This window comes from Vigna angularis, chromosome 3 (genome assembly GCF_016808095.1).
Source record: "Vigna angularis cultivar LongXiaoDou No.4 chromosome 3, ASM1680809v1, whole genome shotgun sequence".
NCBI classification, from domain to species: domain Eukaryota; kingdom Viridiplantae; phylum Streptophyta; class Magnoliopsida; order Fabales; family Fabaceae; genus Vigna; species Vigna angularis.
In genome coordinates this window covers 10,601,151-10,624,923 of record NC_068972.1, presented here as the reverse complement: position 1 = coordinate 10,624,923, position 23,773 = coordinate 10,601,151, and the positions used below count along the sequence as shown (strand labels likewise).

At 34.0% G+C, this 23,773-nt stretch overlaps 3 protein-coding genes across 15 annotated transcripts; all 3 read left to right on the top strand.

Annotated features, from left to right (window-relative positions):
- Positions 1-419: 419 nt before the first annotated feature.
- On the top strand, positions 420-10,737 carry LOC108321965 (uncharacterized). 2 transcript variants are annotated; one of them, XM_052874668.1, is made up of 14 exons: positions 420-1,162; positions 3,666-3,752; positions 3,963-4,066; positions 4,243-4,293; positions 5,659-5,830; positions 5,947-6,267; positions 6,957-7,160; positions 7,255-7,761; positions 7,869-8,078; positions 8,461-8,649; positions 9,032-9,204; positions 9,450-9,584; positions 9,702-9,783; positions 9,855-10,737. In XM_052874668.1, exons 1-14 carry the CDS (start codon positions 656-658, stop codon positions 10,242-10,244), a joined length of 3,132 nt encoding a protein of 1,043 aa, XP_052730628.1. In that variant the 5' UTR covers positions 420-655; the 3' UTR covers positions 10,245-10,737. The 2 variants fall into 2 exon arrangements, with proteins under 2 accessions (XP_052730628.1, XP_052730627.1); XM_052874667.1 differs by having other exon boundaries at positions 421-1,162; positions 9,450-9,602.
- Positions 10,738-11,685: 948 nt separating this feature from the next.
- On the top strand, positions 11,686-15,327 carry LOC108321959 (uncharacterized). 2 transcript variants are annotated; one of them, XM_052875287.1, is made up of 6 exons: positions 11,686-11,943; positions 12,243-12,403; positions 13,371-13,926; positions 14,005-14,475; positions 14,795-14,940; positions 15,068-15,327. In XM_052875287.1, the coding sequence occupies exons 2-6, from the start codon at positions 12,270-12,272 to the stop codon at positions 15,174-15,176; spliced, it is 1,416 nt and encodes a 471-aa protein (XP_052731247.1). In that variant the 5' UTR covers positions 11,686-11,943; positions 12,243-12,269; the 3' UTR covers positions 15,177-15,327. The 2 variants fall into 2 exon arrangements, with proteins under 2 accessions (XP_052731247.1, XP_017409373.1); XM_017553884.2 differs by having other exon boundaries at positions 11,688-11,943; positions 13,371-14,475.
- A 979-nt stretch (positions 15,328-16,306) lies between these two features.
- LOC108321958 (putative F-box protein At3g16210) lies at positions 16,307-20,132 on the top strand. Of its 11 annotated transcripts, none has more exons than XM_017553883.2 (4): positions 16,307-16,427; positions 16,510-17,922; positions 19,497-19,567; positions 19,992-20,132. In XM_017553883.2, the coding sequence occupies exon 2, from the start codon at positions 16,747-16,749 to the stop codon at positions 17,884-17,886; it is 1,140 nt and encodes a 379-aa protein (XP_017409372.1). In that variant the 5' UTR covers positions 16,307-16,427; positions 16,510-16,746; the 3' UTR covers positions 17,887-17,922; positions 19,497-19,567; positions 19,992-20,132. The 11 variants fall into 11 exon arrangements, with proteins under 11 accessions (XP_017409372.1, XP_052731290.1, XP_052731286.1 ...); XM_052875330.1 differs by adding an exon at positions 19,833-19,884 and having other exon boundaries at positions 16,307-17,890; XM_052875326.1 differs by adding an exon at positions 19,833-19,884 and having other exon boundaries at positions 16,307-17,922.
- The last annotated feature ends 3,641 nt before the right edge of the window (positions 20,133-23,773 follow it).

Below are 23,773 nucleotides of genomic sequence, written 5' to 3'. Positions count from 1 at the left end.
AAAATCCTAACCATTGTTAATTGAAAATCTTCCAAAGATTTTAGGAAAAGAAAATTCTAATAATTTTTGATAAAAAATACCATTTCGTTTAAATATCCAACCAAAAATAAATAATGTCAATATATATCATGCAAAAACCAAATTGACATGGATAAAGAAAACAATATAATTAAAAATTGTCCAAGAAAATATTAAATAATATCAATTAAAAACATCGTTAGCTAGTAAATGATAATTTAATATTGGAAGTAATAGAACACAAATTAAATTATCCTCTATAAATTAAATTATCCTCTAATTTCTTTTTAAGAATTTAAAAAAAATTATATGTGCAAAACAAAGTTGTTGCATGTAATAGAACACAAGTAGACATAGTGAAATTATAAAAAGTAAATGAACATAAAAATTGTAGAAAGAGAGAGAAAGACAAAGGAAAGTACAGAGAGAAAGGAAATTGAGAGAGACAGAGAGAGTGGGTTTCTAAAGTTCATCCAGTATCAAAAATGATGACAGAATAACAAGGATAGTAACACTTCCAATATTAATAAAACCAATGCCTACACTTCAATTCTCACTCCTCATTTCCAAATCGCAATAAATTCTCGCGGCAAAACCTGAATAGCGTTTTTTAATTCTTTTCGAGATTCGTTCTTCGATGGGATTGTCGCGCAACGCGGCGTCGCAGCCGGAGATCGATGACGCCGGTGGTGACATTGGATTCCACGCGATCCGCGGCGGATTCCCCTTCAAGAGAAACCCTAGCCACTACCGGCACCGGGGGTCGTTCGATCGGCAATTGCCGCGGACGAGCAACAGCAGCAGCAGCAACAGCAGCAGCCGATCTCACCTGCACAGCCGCCTCACGCGCAAGGGCTTGTTGCTGTGGCTCTTCCCCTTCTCCAAGTCCAAGTCCGGATTGTATGCCCTCATTATTGCCGTCGTGTTCCTCTTCGCGTTCGCCTCCGTGGTTATGCAGAACTCCATCACCTCCGTCTTCCGCCAGCGCGCCGAGCGAGGCCGTTACCGCCTGGAAGGGCTTCGCTTCGGGACCACGCTCCGCTTCGTGCCAGGGAGGGTTTCACAGGGGTTCCTCTCCGGCAACGGACTCGATCGGATTCGCTCCCAGCCCAGGCTTGGCGTTCGCCCGCCCAGGATAGCTCTCGTGAGTTCTTTTTTCTTCGGAATTTGTGGTGTTTCTTTCGTTGTCTGTGGATACTCATAATAGTGTGTGAATGTTTGATGCCGTGTGTTACTTTTTTAGTCGAGGATAATTTGCTGTGTTTGAGGACTTAGTTGTTTTGTTAGGATCTTGTTAACTATTGAGCTTAAATGTTTAGTTAATGTGAGATACAGTGTGTTTTATTTGAAGGATTCGTTGAACTGTGATAGGAGAATCGTGCAATCAAGGTGGGGTGAGGGGTGGTCTGTGGGAGGGTTCTGTTTGTTTGTTTCTTTTCTTTCACTGTTGTTTATATAATGTGGCAAGGGCTCTATTAGTTATGATGAGTTATGGCAATGCCAAACCATCCTTAATTGTTTTAATTGCCCATATCTGTTCTGTTTGATTAGTTGATTCTAGGATATCTATTTTTATTATGGATGTTTTTTTGTTGGTAGAATTTTGAATTCCCGTTCCAGTTACTTAGTTCTGACTCTTGGTTGGTCCTTGAGCTTAAAAACTTGCTCTTCTTCCCCGGTTTCAAATAAACTTCTCTATTTTTATTAAGGCTTACTGGAACAGAATGTCAATAATCTTGAAATATCTATGGCTTAGATACATTCCTCATCTTTTTTTGGTATGCGATACTTTTACATTGAACAAATTTAAAATGCTATTCTTGCATCTGTACGAGGAAAAGATGAATAGCCAATGCTTGGTGCACATCATTACTTTTGGCATTCCTTTTTTCCTATGCACATATTATCAATAAAGATTGGATGCATTCTTGGCACAGCAATACATGTAGAAATGAAATTCTTAGGATTTGGGCCTAGGTCGTTACTCAACCCAACAAATTTGACCTGTGAAGTGAAGATTGCCCAAGCCTTACAAGGATTACATTAGGCATATATTTAGTAGACAGAGGAGCTCAACATAAATTGTACAGCTTTATCAATGGCCTTGCTTGCAGTGGCCATAGTTTCCTTAGGATTGCACTTGATACCAGGTTTGATACCCCGAAGAGTGTTAAACTGTCAAAATACTTTCTCATATAGCATCTTATTTTTATCACCTAGCTTGATAGAATTTCTTAAAATTGTTTTTGTTGGGGATATGGTTTAACATATTTTAATTTGTGGAAGGTTGAAGAGTTCAACATACTTAGTTCACTTATGTAGTGGGCAAAAATTATGAACCTCTTTTTGTTTTTCCCCCCTCTGTCTTACTATATTAGAATTTACCATTTCATGGTTGTTACTCTTATTGTTTGGAATTTCTTATGTAAGTCCAAATGTCTGAGAGAGAAGTGAGGCTTTACCTCACTGAATTGAAATAGTATGCTGCAAACTTCTAATTCTAAGTTAATAAAATAAGGTGATTACAAAGTTAATAAAGGATAATTAAACTCTGTTCTTCTAAAATTTAGTAAGTTAGGAATCCAAGAGAGTTTGAGTCTCACATTGAGTAGACAGATGAAAAAGTTGAGCAACAAATAACAAACAAGACCCACAAACCCATTTTCTTAAGGTGTTGGGTAAGAGGTATTGTCAAGTCTCTTATATGTTGACTCATAGTTCATTGACCAAGTCTCCGAGATGTATCCCCTCAAAACACCTAACAGTAGTATTAGAGTTTATGGTTTCTCTTGGTGACAAACTCAGAGGTTTATGGATTTTTTTTGTGTCAAAAGTCTTTCTGACGTGTGTTTTAGGCAATCTCATTAAGATAAACGATGATACAAATAAATGTCAGAATGAAGGGGGAGTTACCAATGTGAGAGGGACTTATACTTGAGAGGGAGATTATTTGAATTTCAAATGTAAGTTTGAATCTCACATTGAGTAGAAATCAGAATATTGAGCAACATATAAGGAAGAAGACTCACAAACCCATAGCTCATTGGTACTGAATTTTCCCAGTGTATCTTCTCTCAAAAGACTCCACAGGATAGGCATGTCTACTCTCTACTGCTATATAGTAATCCCAACCCAAGTAGAAATGAAAAATCAATCCATTTTTTTTAGTTTTATGACGATCAAACATTTATTATGCAGATCTTCTTCCTCTCTGTTATTCAAACAAATGAGAAATAAAATAATACATGTTACAACCTATACTTGAGTTAAGAATCTCTCTCTAAGAACTTTGATTATTTCCTTCATGATTATGGGTCAATGGCTTTTAGGAACAAGCCTTGGCTCAAAGAGATTCTTAGCTTTTCAACAGCATATGGAATAAAAATATTTATAGTTTGTGGTCCTGACTTGACCTTGTATCCCTTGGGACAAAAAGGTTGACCCAGGAGGAATGGGCTATTAATTTGGCACTCTCGTGTATAGGGCTGATTACATTAACTTCCGTGCCCTTGATTGGGCACATATCAAATCTCTCAAAATTCAATTATGTCATCACTCATTAGCTTAGTATCTTGCATGTAAAGCTTACTAAATTTTATTAGGATTACATGCTTAATATATTTATGTGTGTTTGTTTTGTCCATCAGATTTTAGGGCACATGACAATCGATCCCCAGTCACTGATGTTGGTTACTGTGATTCGGAATCTACAGAAGTTGGGTTATGTTTTCAAGGTAAGGCACACAATTTTGATTTTATTTCAGATCTTATCTTTGTCATTGGTTCTGACAATGATTTATTCAAAACCTAGACTGGAGATCCTAGTCTGGCAGTAATTTATACTTTAATCATTGTCAAAACTGATGATGTTAATTTATATGTCTGGTTTCGTAATTAAGTATAGATTTTTGAGAGGCCATACATTTCCCCATGTGTATTAACAGATATTTGCAGTAGGGCATGGGAAGGCCCACTCAATATGGGAAAGCATAGGTGGTGGAATCTCTCGTTTGAATATAGAGAAGCAAGGCCTGATTGATTGGTCAATGTATGTGTCTTTACTACCTTTACTTTTCTTGTTTGCCATGCGTTTTAGTTGGGCTGACCTATATCGGTTTGAATGCTTCAACATTATTTCTTCGGTATCTTTTTTGGTATAGTTTCTCGTTGTAACATGATAGATGTTAACTTTCGGCTTCCTTCTCCTTTTTGATTTCTCAACAGTTTTGAAGGTATCATTGTTGGGTCCCTAGAAGCAAAAGAAGCCGTTTCAAGGTTGAGTTTCTTTATCTGAACTGCAAAATGCTTGACTTCTGAACTGTGTTAGGCTGGGGTGGGGGTGTTCAAGTTTGATGTCCAGGAGTTGAAACAATATGGCTATTCTTTGAACAACTGTCCTATGAACTGAAGTTGAGAGATTGATTTAATAATTAAATTTATTCCATTAGTTGTATAAATATGGTTTTTGTTGATAGGATGTACTTTTGCAATTTGTTTGGCTGATTAATAGAGGAAATACTTTGTTTGGAATGAAGAGAAATACAATCATACGGAACAAAATGACTATCTAATAATGAGAAATATTTAGTAAGATATTTCCCTATCAAAACATATCATATCTCCCCACTTAAGGTAATCAAATAATTTTTCTAGCATATTCAAATCATATATCTAACACCCCCCTTTCTAGTATATTTATCTTGAGTCAGGCTTGCTAAAAATGTCATCAACACAATACCCCTCGAGTGACTTAGTACACATGTTAGTTAGTTGTTTGTTGAAGTTGACAAAGTAATAATGACAAATCTAGTAGATAATTCTCCAACACGACTTTCTCAGATAAAGTTACAATATATCTTCAATATGTTACGTCCTTTCAAATCATATCTTAACAATATTTTCCTTTTGTTTCTATTTTGGTTTTGATTATAAAAAACGTTTGCAGAGGCTTGTAGGTAGAGTAAGCTTAAACCAAATCTTGATATTCAGACCCACTATAGGTTTTCCTTTACCTTTTTCTTTATTTAGTTTGATTGTTGAAATTTTTCTGTCTCAAATGTGTATTTGTTGGAAAGCCTTCTTAATTGTAGTCTCTTTGGGAATTGCCTTAATTGCAGCTTTGGCGAGGTATGTTTAGTCTTTGATCAAATAGAGATATGAGTTAAATAGAGCTTATAAAGCCTAAGCCAAATTCTTGGAATGTTTGTCTATTGATGTTTTTGTCTCCTTGTTTACGAGTACACTTGGGTGAACACATTTTTCCCAGCAATCAGTTTGAGGAAATGAATTAGGAAGGCAGGATGTTTTGATGGCAGTTTAGGGGCCATATAAATTAATATGTTACGATTTATCTAACCTTGAAGGGTATTGGTATACTGATGCATTTGCTTCCGTGCTTGCTTGTTTTAATATTGAAAATAGATAAACCATTACTTGAATTCTTTGGGCCTGTATTTTATCATGTCATGGTTATCGTGGATGGTTAATTGCTATTTAGACAGAATCCAATAATCTGGATTTTAACATTCAGGCAGTGAGCATTCTTTTGACATCTTTCCATCCTTCCTCTTTTCGTATATTGGAGATGTATCTTATTTGGAGTTTTAGATGCTGTGATTAGTGAGTTTTATATTTGTGCAGCCTTATGCAGGAGCCTTTTTGTTCAATACCATTGATATGGATTATTCAAGAAGATAGACTTTCAAGTCGCCTTCCAGTTTATGAGCAAATGGGTTGGGAGCATCTTGTTTCTCATTGGAGAAACGCTTTTAGCAGAGCCAGTGTTGTTGTGTTTCCAGATTTTACTTATCCGGTAAAGATGCTGTCACAAACATACAACAGCATTAGAATGATAAAATCTATTCTCCATTAGTCTTGCCAAAAAGGTTTGGAAGCTATTGCTCATTTTGTTATGTTTTCTTGCACCAGATGTTATATAGTGGGCTTGATACTGGAAACTTCTTTGTGATTCCTGGGTCACCAGTAGATGTGTGGGCTGCAGAAAGGTATCGTGAGACCCATGGAAAGGATCAGCTAAGGGAACTTAGTGGATTTGATAAATATGATATGGTGGTTCTAGTTGTTGGGAGCTCAGTCTTCTATGATGACCTATCTTGGGACTATGCTGTTGCAATGCATTCCATAGGGCCTCTGCTGACAAAATATGCAAGGAGGAATGATGCAACTGAGTCATTTAAATTTGTTTTCTTATGCGGCAATTCTACTGATGGTTCAGACGACGCTTTACAGGTACTTTAAGGCCTACATATATTGTGTTGATTGATAGTGATAAAACATAAGACATTTCTAAGAAGTTAATTGATAAATAATTGAGTATTTACCTTCTATGATTTTCACTTGTCAGGAGGAATATATGTAAAAAAAATTATGAAAGCAGTTATATTTAGGAAGTTACTTTGCTGTCAAATTTGATTTTAATGGGTAACTACTTCACAGTATTTGTGGTACTTCTGGAATATGGCATGTGCTAAAAAATGCTCTTTTTTTATTGTAAAATAGCTTTGGATCTAGCCATGTAATTTTTCTGAAGAATGCACCACTTTTTATTTTTATTTTTTATTTTTCATTTTTGTATTCTATTCTTGTATTTCTGTGGTAAAAAAAAATGAAAATATTGGAGGAAACTTGTCCAAAAGGTTGGGAATTTCTTTAGTGGTTAGGTGGAGGTATGCCAGGATATCAGTAAAAGAATGGGCAGGTTTGAAAAGAATATTTTAGTGAAGTGAAATAGTGATACTTGAAGAAGGAGAAACAGAATTCTTGAAGACGAGACTTTGGAATATGTTGTGGCAATCTCTGCTTTATTATATTTGACTTATCCTCAGTGACAATATCTGACATGAACAGATTCATATCAATATCTCAGCTTGAATTTGTTTTCTTTGAATTGCTTGTTGATTTATTTGCCATTGATGTAGGAAGTTGCTTCACGTTTGGGACTTCTTCAAGGTTCCGTACGGCATTATGGCTTGAATGGTGATGTGAATAGTGTGTTACTAATGGCTGATATCATCCTATATGGTTCTGCTCAGGAGGTGCAAGGTTTTCCTCCATTATTAATCAGAGCAATGACTTTTGAAATTCCTGTTATTGCACCTGATTTTCCAGTGTTAAAAAAATATGTAAGTTTGCTCTAGTTTTTTCTTTTCATATTCATTGATTTCTGAAACCATAACTAGTTTCCTTCATTTTCTTTGAGCTTTTCTCAATTTTCAGATTGTGGATGGAGTACATGGGATATTTTTTCCCAAACAAAATCCTGAAGCTTTGATGACTGCTTTTTCACTTTTGATTTCAAATGGAAGACTTTCTAAATTTGCTAAAGCAATTGCATCATCTGGAAGGCGACTTGCAAAAAATGTATTATCTTTGGATTGCATAACTGGCTATGCAAGGCTTCTGGAGAATGTACTCAGTTTTCCCTCAGATGCTTTACTGCCTGGTCCTGTTTCTGAGATTCAACAGGGGTCATGGGAATGGAATTTATTACAGAATGAAATAAACCTAGGCATTAACTGGTTAAAAATGGATGGTGGTTTTCTCAACGGAAAAGTTTCTGTTGTTTATGATCTTGAGCATGAGTTGGGAGGTCCTAATTATTCAACTAGTGTCTTTGAGAATGGAACAGAGTTTTCAGAGCAAAATGAATTAACCCAATTGGATTGGGATGTTTTGAGAGAGATTGAAATATCCGAAGAGAATGAAATGTTTGAAACTGAAGAGGTATGGTGCAATCTTCTCTTTGACTGTCTCTGTTTCATCCGCTTGCAATTGATGATCAGTATATTTAGGGATAGCTGGTTCCATAAAGTCATTGTTTTCTGTTGTAGGTTGAAGAGAGAATGGAGAAAGATGTTGGTGTATGGGATAATATATATCGTAGCGCTAGAAAATCTGAGAAACTGAAGTTTGAAGTCAATGAGAGGGATGTAGGGGAGCTTGAGAGAACTGGACAACCTGTGTGCATTTATGAGATATACAATGGTGCAGGAGTGTGGCCACTTTTGCACCATGGCTCTCTCTATCGTGGGTTAAGCCTTGTGAGTATCTTTGTCCGTGAAAGACATTTAATCTCTTGTTCTCTTTTGGCCTTTTGTTTTCTTGGCCTCTTTTTTTTTTTTTCTCTTTCTTTCAAGTTGGTGATATTTTGATATATTCTTTATCTTTATATTCAATTTTAGATTGCTTCTCTTGAATTTGAACCTCTTTTCCTTTATAAACTGATAGAAAAGCATCTAGTATGCTATTAAGTTGACTGTGTAAGTTTTCTGATGAAACTTTTTTATAATTTTTGCTCTATTTCTCTTTGGATGATCACTTGTTTGAATTTTATAAAAAGGTTTAGTTTGGTTAGTCTTAAGTAAAACTATTCGAAATAAGTTGACCCTTTTTCTGATGATAACGAAATATTATTTCTTGCAGTCTAGAAGAGGACAGAGACAAAGTTCTGATGATGTGGATGCAGTTGGTCGTTTGCCTCTTTTGAATGACACATATTATCAGGAGATTCTCTGCGAAATGGGAGGAATGTTTGCTATTGCAAATAGGGTGGATAACATTCACAGGAGGCCTTGGATTGGGTTTCAATCATGGCGTGCTGCTGGTAGGAAGGTATTTCTTTTGTTTGCAATAATTTACTAGTTCGAAGTGTACTTAACCTTTTTTTATTATGAAGATCCAAGCTAAGTAGCTATCAGAATACATTGGTTACCCTTGAATTTAATTAGAAACTTTATATGTTCTTTTTTAGGTATGCATCAATTGATGCAAGTATTAAGTTTTATTTTGAGAAAATTGGGTATTCTTTTCCTTTTTGTTTAATATATATATATATATATATATATATATATATATATATATATATATATATATATATATATATATATATATATATATATATATATATATTTGTGTGTGTGTGTGTAACTTTCCAGTGAATGCGAAGGTCCTTTTGAAATTATTGGTTGATTGATACACACTTTTGTCAAAACAGGTAGCATTGTCAATGAAAGCTGAAAAGGTTCTGGAACAGAGAATGCAAGAGAATTCCAGAGGAGATGTAATATATTTTTGGGGACATTTAGACATGGATCGGATTATCATAGGAAACAACAATGCAATTTCTTTTTGGTACATGTGTGACATCTTAAATGGAGGCAATTGCAGGTATATAATGGAGAATATAACATCATAATATGCATTTTGTAAATTGCTGTATTTCAGCGTGTGAAGAGTTTCAAGCATCCCCCTCGATGACGTTGCTTAATTGGCATGATGCCCATGTGAAAAATAAGAGACTTGCTCTAAAACAAATATTTTTGGAGGTTCAAAACCAAAGTTTCTAGAAGTTGGACTTTGGATATTGTAACGCGTTTCAAACTCATCTGATATTATGCTTCTAATTGCACCAGAACTGTTTTTCAAGATGGCTTCCGCCAGATGTATGCATTGCCCCCTGATGTTGAAGCACTGCCCCCAATGCCTGAAGATGGTGGTTATTGGTCAGCACTGCACAGCTGGGTGATGCCAACCCCTTCTTTCTTAGAGTTCGTAATGTTCTCTCGGTAATTAATTAATTGATATTAGCTTTCTTGGTAGTAGATTATTAGGGGTGCTTTATTTAAATGTGACTTGAAACCTGACACGTTGTCTATGGACTGCAGGATGTTTGTTGATTCCATTGATGCCCTGCGCAGAGACTCCAGTAAACATGGCTTGTGCTTGTTAGGGTCTTCGGAGATTGAGGTAATTTGTTTGCATTTGTTTTTAGGTTTCTTAGATTATTTGAATTTCTTACATTTGTTCTTTCGAAGCAGACGAAGCACTGCTACTGTCGAGTGTTGGAACTTCTAATCAATGTATGGGCTTATCATAGTGCACGAAGGATGGTATACATAAATCCTAACACTGGTTCTACGGAAGAGCAGCACCCAATTGAACAACGGAAGGGATTTATGTGGGTAAAATACTTCAATTTTTCACTGTTGAAGAGTATGGACGAAGATCTAGCCGAGGCTGCAGATGATGGTGATCACCCAAGGGACATGTGGTTGTGGCCAATGACAGGTGAGGTACACTGGCACGGGGTTTTTGAAAGGGAGAGGGAAGAAAGGTACAGGCTAAAAATGGATAAAAAAAGAAAAACAAAAGAGAAATTATTTGAAAGAATGAAGTATGGTTACAAGCAGAAATCACTTGGAAGATAAGGAATCTTCAAACTTGAAATTTACGCCTCCAAACAATTTGTGAATCCGTTTTTGCTTCAGTCAGGAAAATTGTCTTGCTAATCGGAGAGGCTTTGGTTCTAACATTGGCACAGATCATATCATAGGGACAATATTGTTTCTTTCTACATTAACTGAATACGTATACTCAACCCTCTGTCTCATAAAAGGGCGAGACAGAGAGCAAAGGAGTGTTCCATCTTCTGCTGTTCATTAATTTCCTGGCCTTTTTTCATGGTCAATTATAGCAACATAGAAGATACAGGTAGTTCCCCTTCGACGTGTACTCATAGTCTATACAAATGCATTCATCAATTACACTTCATTTAGCTTAATTTTGTATTCTTTCATTATTGTATATTTGGTAAAACATTAGTGGCAATTTTGAGTAGAATAATGGCTGGGATTTACGTGAATAGTTTGTATTGTTATTGATTCTGTTGTTACTATTATTATTTATTATTGAGAAACAAAAGGCAGATAATTTTTACTCGGGCATATAAACATGTCATACGTGTTTATTTCTTCGGACCACTAGTTCAATTGTATTTTCTTATTTTAACCACATGTTGAATAATTTGTGCAATTTTCCACTATGTCGATCCGTGGGTTTCTTCTTTTCCGTATAACTTCTCTAGAATTAGAATTTATAAATGTATGGTAATTAAAAATACAAAACTTTCTGATTTTACAATAACAAGGGTTGGACCACACGTGTAACTGGGAATCAGTATTTGATATAAAGACAGACCTATAAAAGGAACTTGCTTCGAAAACGGAAAATTAAGATAAAAAAACGAGTGAGCAATATCTCATACTCGTAAAACAAAACACAAACAAATGTTTTGAAATTCTCCAAATTATCCATTATAGTTTTGTTTGAAATGAATCAGTGTCATCTAGTTTAATGGGATAGCTTTGGTAAGTAGTTAAAAATAACAAAACCAATATTCATTATCATGTAAAAATAAACAGTCTCGACAGTAAACGAAGATTTCAAGTGTGAAATTTCCTTTTGTAAACAAAGAAATAATATCAGAAGAGTATGAAAATCAATTCACGTGCGACTGTTTTAATTTAATCCGTGTTAACAAGTTAATTTTGCATATCTTAATTCAACCATATTAAGTCTTAATTCTTTAAACTATAAGTTTAAACAAACATATTTTTACTTAATAAAATTGTAGTATTAAAACATAGTTATATCAATAGACTATATTTTTAACATATTCATATATATAGAGGAGGTTAATTTTAAAATGTATTTATATATACTTTTTTTCTTCTCAAAAATATATTTTTATTTATTTTCGTATAACTCGTTTCCAAAAGAGGTCGCAAAACTTACAAATATTAAAAGAAAAGAGTCTCCCGCGCCCACACTTGGACCAATCGCTATCGCGACGTATTATTGAATATTGACACGATGCAGTTTGGCTCTTGAATGTTATGTTGCGATGCGAGCGAGCGAGTGAGTGAGTGAGGGTTTTACTACCTTCACACCTCATTACAAAACCCTCATCTTCCGCAGTACAGTGCCCGTCCTTATCTCTTTCTCAATTTTTTTTTTATTTCCCCAATTTCCACGCTTCTCTTTTCTCCTCTTTCTGCTTCTCATCTATTCCTCAACTCTAATTATCTTCACTGCATACAACCATTCTACTCATACAAGTTTTGCAAGGTACCACAAAAACTCTTTCTTTCATTTTCTTGGGTTGCTAACCTAACCACTATCAATTTCGGGGTGAATATAGCTGTAGGCCTCGGATCCTACTCCGGGCCCAATTACTTCTTGCTATTTTATGCTTGCCCGTTATCTCTTCACTTTTCCCATGTATTGAAGCTTTTTGTGATATTGAAATGTTTAGGAGTTTCTTTTGTTGTGCACCAGTGCCATTGAGTTTCGCTAGTGATGATATCTCTAAGCAGATTATCAAGTGTTATGTAATGTGTCTTTGAGTTGACTATCACTGCACGCAGGTTGAGATTCTTGAAGAGGTGCCAAACATGATGCATTCTGTAAGGGGTGGCCTGGGGCAAACGTTTGCGCTTGCTAAGCATAATGAATCGGAAGGGAGAAAGACTCGGATTCGGCGCTCCAAGGAGGAAAGAAAGGCAATGGTGGAATCCTTTATACAAAAGTAATTGCGTTTTAGTTTCATACTTTCACTTGACTACATATTCACTATCGTATTCAAATTTGGATTTAAAATTGTTATCTCATCATTGTGCCTGCTTTTATTTCACAGATTATTAATTTTGGTTGTTTAAAGATGTAATCTAATATATATTGTACTTGTTGTTTTCATCTTTACCCGCTGTTTAATTTTCTGACCTTAGCCAATATTTCGCTTATGCTTAGCATATACGTTTGTACACTCACTGGTAAATATTTTTCGTTTAGGATCTGTTTGGTTCGGAGGAAGAGAAATATTTTAATGCAAGGGAGGTGATGGTAGTGATTTTGATTAAAACATTCTGTCTGATTAAAAGGGGAGGCGTCTTGTTTGGTTAAAAAGGGATGGGGACAGGTTTTACAAATCAATTTACTCTTATATTCTTATCATTTTATATTTCAAAACATGATTAGATATATTTTTGTCAGTGCATTTCAAATTTTATAAATCCTCTTCCCTCTCATCCAAATTCCCCAATATTGGAGGGGAACAAACATTTGATTACCACCTTCCGTTCTCCTCTTGTCGTAAAAATTGAACCAAGCAGTGATACTTTATAGAAGTCCCTTATCTCATCTCCATTTCACCCCTGTTAAACACTATGTTGACGAGATCATTTAAAGGAATGGCCACTTTCTTGATACAAGCTTTGAATCCTGACTCATTATTTGAGTTACTTGTGTAACTACCAACCTGTCGATAGTGCAAATGTGATCCAAGAGCAGTAGTGTTGCTTATTATATTGGTATTTGATGTTTTCTTAGTGCCGATATGATTACTTTTGCGACATCTATTCTTGGGCACTTGTTGAATTGCCTATTTCTTAAACTTTTATTCACAGGTGAAACCTTTTTTGTTTTTACGTATTCTTTCTGTTATTTGATATCAATCTAGTTCTAATTTTCTCATCCATCTTTCTACTTGTATCCAGATACCAAGATTCAAACAACGGAAACTTTCCATCACTTAATCTTACACATAAAGAAGTCGGTGGCTCTTTCTACACAGTACGGGAGATTGTACGTGATATAATTCAAGAAAATAGAGTGTTGGGTCCTGCTAAGTTCACTTTGGAAGATCTAAACACTGATAAATTTTTTGAACAAAATCCGCTGGGTTCAATTGCCAGAGTTCCCGAACCTTTTTCCACTGCATCTTCAATTGAAAATCATTGTGAGTCTGACAAGGTTCAGGATACAAATAAAACAATGATTTCTGTTTCTGATGGGTCGTATACTGAAGTTGTGGACAAGGTGGTTGACAAAGGGCACGTCATAAGTTTTGGTCACAAGGAACCTATTGAAGCGGTTGTTGCTGATGGGCGTGATACTAGAGCTGAGCATCAAGTGGTTGACCAAGAGCATACCATGAATGTTAGCCCCATAGGTGTTACGACCAATGAATCTGTTGAAATTTCTGTGGATGGATGTTGCACTGGAAATGAGTACAAATTTGTCGACAACGGGCATGTCTTAAATGATAGCCAGGTGAATATAGTGTGTAAGGAGTCAAATAAAATTGCTATTCTTGAGATGCAGTTAAATGATTCTTCTACACTCAAACAGAAAGTTGAACAAGAGTTGGCAGCTGCCAAAACACCAATGACCAAAGTAAATGCTGTGACAGAGGACTTAATAGTCGAGACATTTCCACTAACCCCTGGTTCCATGACTGCTGATGGAATAAGAAGTCCTGAAGGGTTGATGGACTCACGTAATTCACCAGAAACTGATATGAAAATGTTGGAATTGAGACAAGACGAGGAAAAGTCTGAATTAAATGGTATAGAGCCCTCGAAGAATTTCAATTTATTGGACAATAAATTTGAGGATGCCCCGGTAAATCAAATATTAAAGAACACCTCTAACACTGGGCTTGATAAGGAGGAGAGTGTAGGAGATATATCTGAAGAAAGCTCCAATCATTCTACCCACAAAGAACATTATGAATTTGAAGACCGCACTGATTCTCAAGTTGGAGTATCGCATAAAAATACCATAACCATCGACCAAAGCAAGAAAACGGATGAAATTATGGTATTTCTAAATCTATCACACTTATTGCACTACAGTCGTCTTCGATTATTTGGTATTTCTTTCTGTTTTGGGGAGGGGTGTGCAGTGAATACGGTTTTGGTAAAATTGTGTTTTGCAGGCACAAAATTGGATACTATTTGTTATGTGTCAATTTTGTGTTTTCTCTTTCACCTTCAGCAACTGGATTAATTTGTTTGCATTTTCACTGGAAAGATTAAGACTCGCGGATCCCATAAATAATAAACAATAGCTAGTAACTACTTTTCTGATACTTATTTGAGGGGAAATTTCAATGTAACCTTTAAATGTATTCTTACAGACAAACACTCAAACCAATAACCTCAGCAAGACATGTAAACCATCAGAGGAAGACGATGACCTGCTAAAAGCCGATAAACATATAGTTGAAGGTCAACTTGGTGGCAACTCTCAGAGAAGCGGCACAACTGTGGATAGGATACATCTGTAAGTATATAGAAATTGATTTTATTTCAACTAATGTGCCTATTTTAACTCCATTCTATTATAGAAGTGAAATTGGTTTGGTTATTTACGAACATTTAATTGTACCTTTCTATGGTTTTCACTGCAGAGAATCCTGGGATGGAGCAGATAAGAATTCCGCAAAGCGAGAACCCAACCCTCTTTTAGCTGCTTGGAAAGTTTTTGTGGATGCTTTTGTAAAATTTTGGTCGGCATGAATAGTTAGTTTCTTTCTCTCCTGTTGCGTTATCGTCAGTGTTGTTCTTAACTATCAGAACAATTTTGCGTAGAAGTGTGTTTAGATTTTAACTGAGCACTCAAGCTAGTTTCTATGGAATATATTGATATCATATTTGACTGTTTTTTTCAGTCGAATTCTTTTCAAAATTCACTTCGCTTAAAAAGTACAAGTTACTTTTTTTTTTTTTACTTTGATTGAGTTTAACTTATTTTTTTACAAATATAAATACTTATTAAATAATAGAAAGGATGGAGCTTTAAGTTTCTTTAGCGTCCAATTTATTATATATTGTAATGGATTAAAACTATATCCAGAAAATTAAATAAGTGAGTTGGATTCATCTTTTACAAAAAGTTGAAATCATTGTTTTCAATCACTCTTGCTATATCATTCGAAATATTTGTGGATGTTAATAGAAAATCAAGTAATAATTTATATGACACTTATGGGTTTAGATTGAGGGAAAGAGAATAGAAAATAAAGGGAATTAAGTTTTTTTTTCTTTTTTGGTAAAATTGATTGATGTTACAGAAAAATAAATCATGTTAGTTAAATAATACAATGAATTACAAAATTATCTTTAATTTAATTTTACTAAGAATACATATTAATCAAAATTAAAAGATAACTAATTATTAAGAAATTAATTCATAAAATTAAAAATAATATTAATACATTATTTAAAATTTAAAATTGGAGTATATTTAAATAATTAATTGGAAATCATCTCCAATTTTTTTTTCATGTACTAATTTAAAAATGTTAAAGTGAAAAAGAAAAAATCAAATGAGAAAGGGCAATTACGTATTAAATTTGAAAGATGTGAAAATAATAATTTTATATTTTTAAAGGATGAAATTTAGAAAGAAAATTATTTTTTAAGTTTTAGTAGGTGAAAACAAAATAAAATATCAAAACTTGTTTATTTTAGAGCAAAACCTTATTCATGGTTATTATAACAATTAAAAAAGTTAAAATATATAATTTAGAGTTATCACTAAGCTATTTAGAGGTTAATTTTACACACTATTCTCTATCCTTTTAAATTAAATTGTAATGCTTTTTTTTTTAAAGTTATTAAAATATATCTGCGCTTGTTTCGGACAAGTGGTTAATGTTAGCTTTCACATTCCACGACATTCAGTCTTGCTTTTTTCTTGTTTGGGATTAGATCCCAGGAATTGTGATCATGAGGCGTCTGAATTGGTTGCAGGCTGGACAAAGAAAAGTTCGACATTTATGTTCTCACAACTGGGTTGATGTTGTGATCTTAGGAAGGTGTTATCTTCTAATACATTGTTATTTTGTAGGCGGTACGTAGCACAAAGTGAGGAACCTCGGAAGAATAGTTTTAAACGGAGAAAAGAGTTAAGTGTACGGAAGAAACGAAGCTAGGAAAGGGATTTGTGTAATTGATTTGTAACAATTTCTTTGGACACCGTTTCGTACTTTGTTACCTGGTAAATCTGATTCGTTCTTATTCCGTCTCACGGTCAATTAAATTAGCACCATTCCATTTCATAGTTTGATTGTAGATTCAAAATTCAATGTCTGACACCGTCTTCTTACCCCATGAAATCCTTACGGAAATCCTTCGCAGACTTCCGCCAAAGTCCCTTCTCAGATTCACCACCGTCTGCAAGTCATGGCGCTCTCTCATCACCCACCCATCCTTTATCTCTCTCCACCACCGTCACTCCTCCTCCGTTCTCCTCCTTCAGTTCAGCAACCGCTTCATCCTCCCCCACCGCCACCACCACCCCTCCACCACCCTCCGCCTCCCCTCCTTACCCCACCACGATTATTCCGTCGTTTCCTTCTGCAACGGCCTTGTTTGCGTCGCCTACGGTGAGCATTGCCAAACTGTCATCGTCTGCAACCCGTGTATTCGACGATTTGTCACCCTCCCCGCTCCCCTTCAGTACCCTTGCTACTACACTTCCAACGTTGCATTAGGCTTTGATTCCAGTAAATGTGATTACAAGGTGGTCAGGATTTCTTGCATGGTGGATGATGAAAGGTTCGGCCTTTCTGCTCCCGAGGTTGAGGTTTTCTCTCTTGCAACTGGGTCTTGGAGGACCCTTGATCATGGCATTGCTCCTGTCTGCTACGTTGCTAGAGATAGTCCCCCTGGATTTCACGATGGGCTTGTTCACTGGGTTGCCAAACGCTACGTGGCTGGTGGATGGTACAATTTTGTTTTGTCCTTTCACTTTGAGGGTGAGATGTTTCGTGAAGTTATGCTGCCAGAGAGCTTGGCTCGTCGTACCTCTTGGGGTATGATTAAGGTTGTTGGGGGTGGCAATGGGAAGACACTTACTGTGTACGATGTGGATGGGGGTTCTCCATGCTCTTGTAACATTTGGATGATGAAAGAATATGGTGAGGTGGAATCTTGGAAGAAGGCCTTTTCTTTTCTTATGAGCGGATTTTGCTTGGAAGCACCGTCTTTGGGAATGATGCTCACTGACGTGGAAATTCCACCGATGGAATTGTGTGTTACGTGCAGTGGAGAGGTGTTGCTGCTAGTGGATGTGGCAGGAAGGAGATGCCTGTATTCGCTGGACATAAAGAAGAAAAGTTTTACGGACCTTCAAATTGAAATAGGCGCAGGGTTTGTTTATTGTGGTTATTATGCTGAGAGCTTACTTTTACTGAACATAGCAAGTGGTGTAGTTTCTTATTGAAGGGGTAACGACATTCCAATCTGATACTTATGCAGTGTATGTTATCATTGACTTATCACGTCTACGTTTATTTTCCACAAATTTTGTTGCTTTCTCGGTGGGAGTTAAACCATTCCAAGTACAAGGAGTGTAAACCAAGTCTTTATCTTTGTTTCGTGTTTGTGGATTCCAAGTACCCAACGGTTTACTGCGAATACGATACCTGTTAGTATGTTTTGCTTGCTTTAAATTCTAAAAGAATTTTGTCTGTAAACTATTCGAGGTGGTGTTACCTTAGTTTTTTTCATCATTATAATGTTTGTCTAAATTATGTCAGTTTGTTGTTGAGTAATATGAGATTTGTCTACCAAACTCTGTCATTATATTTGTAGTCTTGAATGGCTTGCGGTTTTGTTATGTTTATCATTACAATGAAAATAGAAAATGGGGAAGGTTAAGGAATAACTAGATTCATATAGATGACTAACATAACCTTATTTAGAAGGAATAACTAGGGAGTGAAATCTGATGGCAATCGTGAAACATTGCTCAGGAGAATTTTGTCTGTTGTCTATCCTAATTCCTTGACCACTATGAAACAGTCATGTGCATAATTTTTTTAGTTTGAGATTTCGCATTCAGGGAATGTGGAACGTGCATTTATGTCTGTATATCTGTTTATTTAAGGACACAGAGGGTTCTTTTAACAATTATGGAAGTGTTCTGGTAGTCAAGCGACTTGTCCTACAACATTAGGCAAGCTTTTGTAGTTGCTTAATATCCTTATATACTTGCCTATTATGGTGATACGTTGTTGACATTTATCAGCTAATTACTAAACTATGATAGTTTTTTTCTTTTGTTTATATTATTTAGTGCAGAAATAGTGTTTTAAAAATAATACATTATATTGCTTGGCTAAATTCCCTGATGGGATGCTTGTAGAAGTATAACATTTAGTAGAATAAACATGTTGATGTGATACTTAAATTTTGAGGCGTTTTCCATCTAGTGGACTAATTTTTGGATTGGACTATGCTCTCATGCTTAAGTCCTAATGATTGGTACTCTTGTTAAGAGTTGAACTACGAAAATGGCTACCTATAGGATAAATTAAGGTGCAACAAACCAAATACTAGTGGGCAATACTTTTTAAATTGATCAAGGTACTAGTTTAATAATATTTTTTATGTGATGACAAATGATTGTTGTACTCTTAGTTCAGATGAAATGTCAAGATACATAATGATGTTTAATATGAATTTGAAATAAAAATAAAAAAATAAAAAACTGATCAAGGTATTAGTTTAAAATTTAATTCTTATTTCGGATGGAAACAAATATACAAAATAATATTAAAACCAAAATTTACAGGTTCTTAATATTTAAAATGTGTAAAAGTTTATATAAAATGAGTATCATACTTAATCTAAAACTTTCTATAATATTTATTAATAATAAGTTTATATGTAGAATAAAAAAGAAAATCACTAATATGTTAGGTTGAACTTGTTGAGAAAAAGAAGTTGAAATTGGTATTTATTGTTTTCTTTTGTTGAATTGATTTTACCGATCTGACAGGTTATGCTGGTTTAATATTGGTTTTGTGTTTCACCTATTTTGCACAGCAGCTGAATCAGACAGGGGAACGGTTCTTGTTGGAAGCAGCTTCTCCAAATCGATTTGATAACCATGCTAATAGGTGAGTGAAGCTGTAAAAGAAATAATATCTTTGGATGAATATGTTTGGAATTTCATATTAAGTAGAATAAATTGCTTGAACTATGCTTAAGGCTTAAAAACACTACTATCTAATGAACTAGTTTTTTTATTTTATTTATTTATTCATTCTTTTTAATTTGACTCGCTTTCTGTGCTTCTAACATGGTACCTTTTGCTGGTGCCTTATTTTTTTTGTTTCTTTAATTAGCATATTTCTTACTAATTTTTTGTCTTACGTTTTGTAGGCTTTTTAATGTTCAATTCGTCATAATCATGTTTGTTGCTTGCATTAACTGTGTATTTTTCTTTACTTCATATTTCTCTCTTAAGTCTCTTGAATTTGATTCTCTTGCCTAACTTCAAGAATTTATATATCATTGCTTGATAATAGTTATTTTTTGCAGAAATTTTATCAGACAACCTTCAAAGCCGGAGCATCCTTGAGTTTCGCAGTGCCTGTTGTGTACTTGTGTGAATTCAGGTTGTTTTATTTTTAAATTCCGTTTAAAAATTTATGGTAATGGCAATAACTATTAATATGAACAGTTCTGAAATAATCTTTTGAACTACAAAAGATGAACCTTTTTGAAAATGATTTATTTTTGCAGATGATGTTGAGATATTTGTTGCTTTGGGTTGCTTTGACCTTGAATTTTAAATAGAGGGCATTGCTTTGCATCACTAACACTATAACTGTTCTACCTTTGTTTAACGGATGATTTGTCTGCTTTACTACGCTCAACATTTATTCGTTCTTGCCCATATAGTGTTGTACAAAAAACTGTAAAATTGGGGATTTTTACATTTTAGAAAGTCCATTACTCATTTTTGTGGGTTGATTCAAGCTAAATGGGTTACGCAGGAGTTGAGAATTATATTTTTGTGAGTTTTTGTATTCAATTTTATTCATACTTCGGATTAAATTTACTTCACCTAAAGTTGAACAAAAGATTTTATTAAAAAATAAACTTTAAGTCTAATCCAACTTTATAAAAATAGATTTGTAATATGAGATTTGTATATATTTATGTATTCTGAATTAGTTATATTTCTAGTTAATGTGAGACTTCCAACATATTTCTTCAAACTAAGGTATATACATATCAAACATAGAACTAGACATTAATAGTTAGTGTAGGGTGAAATAATATATCTAACAACTAATAAATATCGTTAATATATGATTTAATAATGACTTTAAGTCTAATTTAACTTCACAAAACTAGTTTATAAGATAAGGTTTGTATTTATTTATATATTTAAAATTAGTTTTGTTTTTAATCTATCTGTGTTGAAAGTAACTTTTAGGAAAAGTATATTTTGTCTTTAAAATCAGTGACAATTTTCTTTTGTATGTATGGAATGTTTTTTAATTTCTAAATACATTAATTTTTGGTCAAAATGTTCATAGTTTAATTTTTGTGCACTGTTTGAAAAAAATTGACGTTAAAAAGATTAAAGATGAAGATAATTGTGGCTAGAAAGGTCTTGTTTTTAAAGAAAAGAATATCCTATTCTGATATTGCTCGCAATATTTATTCTAATGTTTTAATTTGTATTTCTTTTATCTGTAAGTTTTAACTGATTAAATTGGGTGAGAATTTAAACACCAACTTGATCAAATACTTGGGATTGGGTTTGGGCCAGCTTGAATATGGATCTGACAGTTGCATTAACTTCCTCCCATTCAGCATTTTCTTCATGCCCTCATAATTTCTAACTGCACCCTAAATCTTCCTAAAAATTATTTTCGGATTATCTGTTTCAAAGATTTTTCAGAACAAGCTTTCTATAACATTCGGAACACGAAAAACATATTCTAATTTTTTTTTTCCCATAAACCTGTCAAAGAATGTAGGAGAGAAAGGAGGCGTAGCAGTAACGTTATGTGTGCAGGAAGGTATTTTAATCTTGAGTACCGTATTATACGCTGTTTTTTTTAATACAAAGTGAAAATATATGTATCACATAAGCGTAACCACTGTTAAAATAACTTTTTTCTTTAATCTCTTTATATTAATATGAGATACAATTAATAATAATGGGACAGGAAGAAAATACCTTTCCATTCTCTTATCAGTGTTAAATATATATCAGGAGTTGGTATTGTTTATATTAACAAAATGTCCCTCTCAATAGTTTTCACCAAGTTTATAAGTTTATAGGATGGAATTATTTAAATAATTTATTGTTAGAATGTATGTAAATATTTACTGTTAAATCACTTATGTACAAATATTTAAACTTAAATAATTTAAAGTTTTTATATATAATAATTGTTACGAATATCACACGATTTATTGATTAGATAGAAATTTTTATAATAAAGAATTATGAGGGATGTCATTTGTGTCAAAGGAAATCAAACTCTTGGCTGTGAAATCTTTCGGCAGTGAACTATTTGGACTCTAAATAATAGAACTGCGTGTTAAATATGGAACGGACTGTTTACCAAAGAGACAAGGTAACAAATATTAATTAAGTTCATACACATGAAGTTTCTAATATACTAAATATTTTGTGTTTTTTAATATATTAAAGCCTTTTTCCAAACAAATATGTTTCATTTCGATATTGATTTTTTAATCCATTTTCTTTTTAGGAACAAAAAAAAATTACCAACAAAGAAAAATAAGTATATACATTAAATATGGACATATTTAAATAATGATATTTTGACACACAAAATTTTAATATACATTCGACACAATTTTTTATTTATTTTTTACTTTTTAAAAAAAAATATATAAAAATATTGTATGTTAAATTGATGTAAAAATGTATCTGGTTACCATTATTTTTTTAATCTACGTTTGTATTGACCTCCTTAGTATGAAAATAGTTTCTGCATTGAATTTGATGTGAAAATTTAAACATAAAAAAACACAAACTGAAACACGGTGTCTATTTGTAGTTACATTAGAGGTGCAATGATTTAGGTGGAAAATGGGAAAAGTAGTGGAAAGAGAAATCAAATTTTGAAAATGAAGTTTTTTACATCACAATCAGGACGTAGACGGATACCAAGAGAGGTTTGAGTAATTGAGTTTTTGTTTTCTGAGAATAGGAAATTTAGATTTCAAAATAATAATAATAATAATAATAAAGAGTGAATGATTTCTGTGGTGTTGTTTTTAAGTACCTTAGTTTGTAAAGACTGAGTTGCTTAGCATTGAAGTGAGTGAGAATGAAGAATGGCCAATACTAACTCCAAATTCCTGAAAGAACATAAAGCACACAGTGTCACTTCACAATCATAACGTGTCAATTATGGCAATAATATGACTCATTTGTCAACAACCTTTTTGCTTAGATAGATAGATGTTAGATCCGGCTACTACAATATATACCTATACAAAAATATATGCAATAATTCAATCTCAAATCCACTGCTTTCAAAACAAATAATCCCAGGAGGCAACAAGCATGTTGCAGACAACATCATTAGGAATCAAATACGAGTACAAGAAAACTACAAAGACAAACCAACAAAACTCTCACCCCAAAATCAACCAGTCAAGAAACCAAAACATTATTCAACAACCATTCTTCCTTCAGGATTATCCCTTTTTTCATTATTAAATCCTTCCACTAAATTAGTTTATTCATTACAATATGAGTAAAGTTTTATTCCATTGTTCAAACTTCCTTATCAAAACCTCTTACACTGACTACAAGATTAAAGCGAGTTAATCTTGATACATATATTCTATCATCTAATTCAATAATCATGAGGTGGTTCTCATCTCACATCAATTGAACCACCATGTCTCCCTCCTTTTTAATGCTCACATCTGGCCCCATACTTATGCATCCACTTCATTCTCTTACTTCATGCTTCATTCACACAATGAAAAAAGTTATCTTCACATAATATGCTGTGAAGTGTATAAGCAAAACGGGTTTTTTTTTTTTTGTACTCAAAATAATACATAGAGTTTGGCCTCAACCTTTTTTTATTCACAAGAAAAGTAAATATACAAAAAAAAACTCAACTTTTCTTACTATTGGCATACCCTTATGTTCCATGATAATCCTTTTTTTTTTGGAGTCAAAAGTTGCATCATAATTTGTTGCAATGGGTTGCTCTCATGCACCTTCACAAGACTACAGGTGGGGAAGCTTTCATAAATTTCCACATATTGGCCCATCTTTTGCGTTTGACAGTCCTTATCAACAAAAACTT

What these genes read in the sequence shown, in the direction of transcription:
- LOC108321965 (XM_052874667.1), top strand. Translation starts at nt 656, where the DNA reads ATGGGATTGTCGCGCAACGCGGCGTCGCAGCCGGAGATCGATGACGCC. An exon ending in AAATGTTTGAAACTGAAGAG is followed by an intron (nt 7,762 to 7,868) that starts GTATGGTGCAAT and finishes TTTCTGTTGTAG; the next exon opens with GTTGAAGAGAGAATGGAGAA. An exon ending in GAGTTCGTAATGTTCTCTCG is followed by an intron (nt 9,603 to 9,701) that starts GTAATTAATTAA and finishes TATGGACTGCAG; the next exon opens with GATGTTTGTTGATTCCATTG.
- LOC108321959 (XM_017553884.2), top strand. Translation starts at nt 12,270, where the DNA reads ATGATGCATTCTGTAAGGGGTGGCCTGGGGCAAACGTTTGCGCTTGCT. An exon ending in GTGGAATCCTTTATACAAAA is followed by an intron (nt 12,404 to 13,370) that starts GTAATTGCGTTT and finishes ACTTGTATCCAG; the next exon opens with ATACCAAGATTCAAACAACG. An exon ending in ACTGTGGATAGGATACATCT is followed by an intron (nt 14,941 to 15,067) that starts GTAAGTATATAG and finishes TTTTCACTGCAG; the next exon opens with AGAATCCTGGGATGGAGCAG.
- LOC108321958 (XM_017553883.2), top strand. Translation starts at nt 16,747, where the DNA reads ATGTCTGACACCGTCTTCTTACCCCATGAAATCCTTACGGAAATCCTT.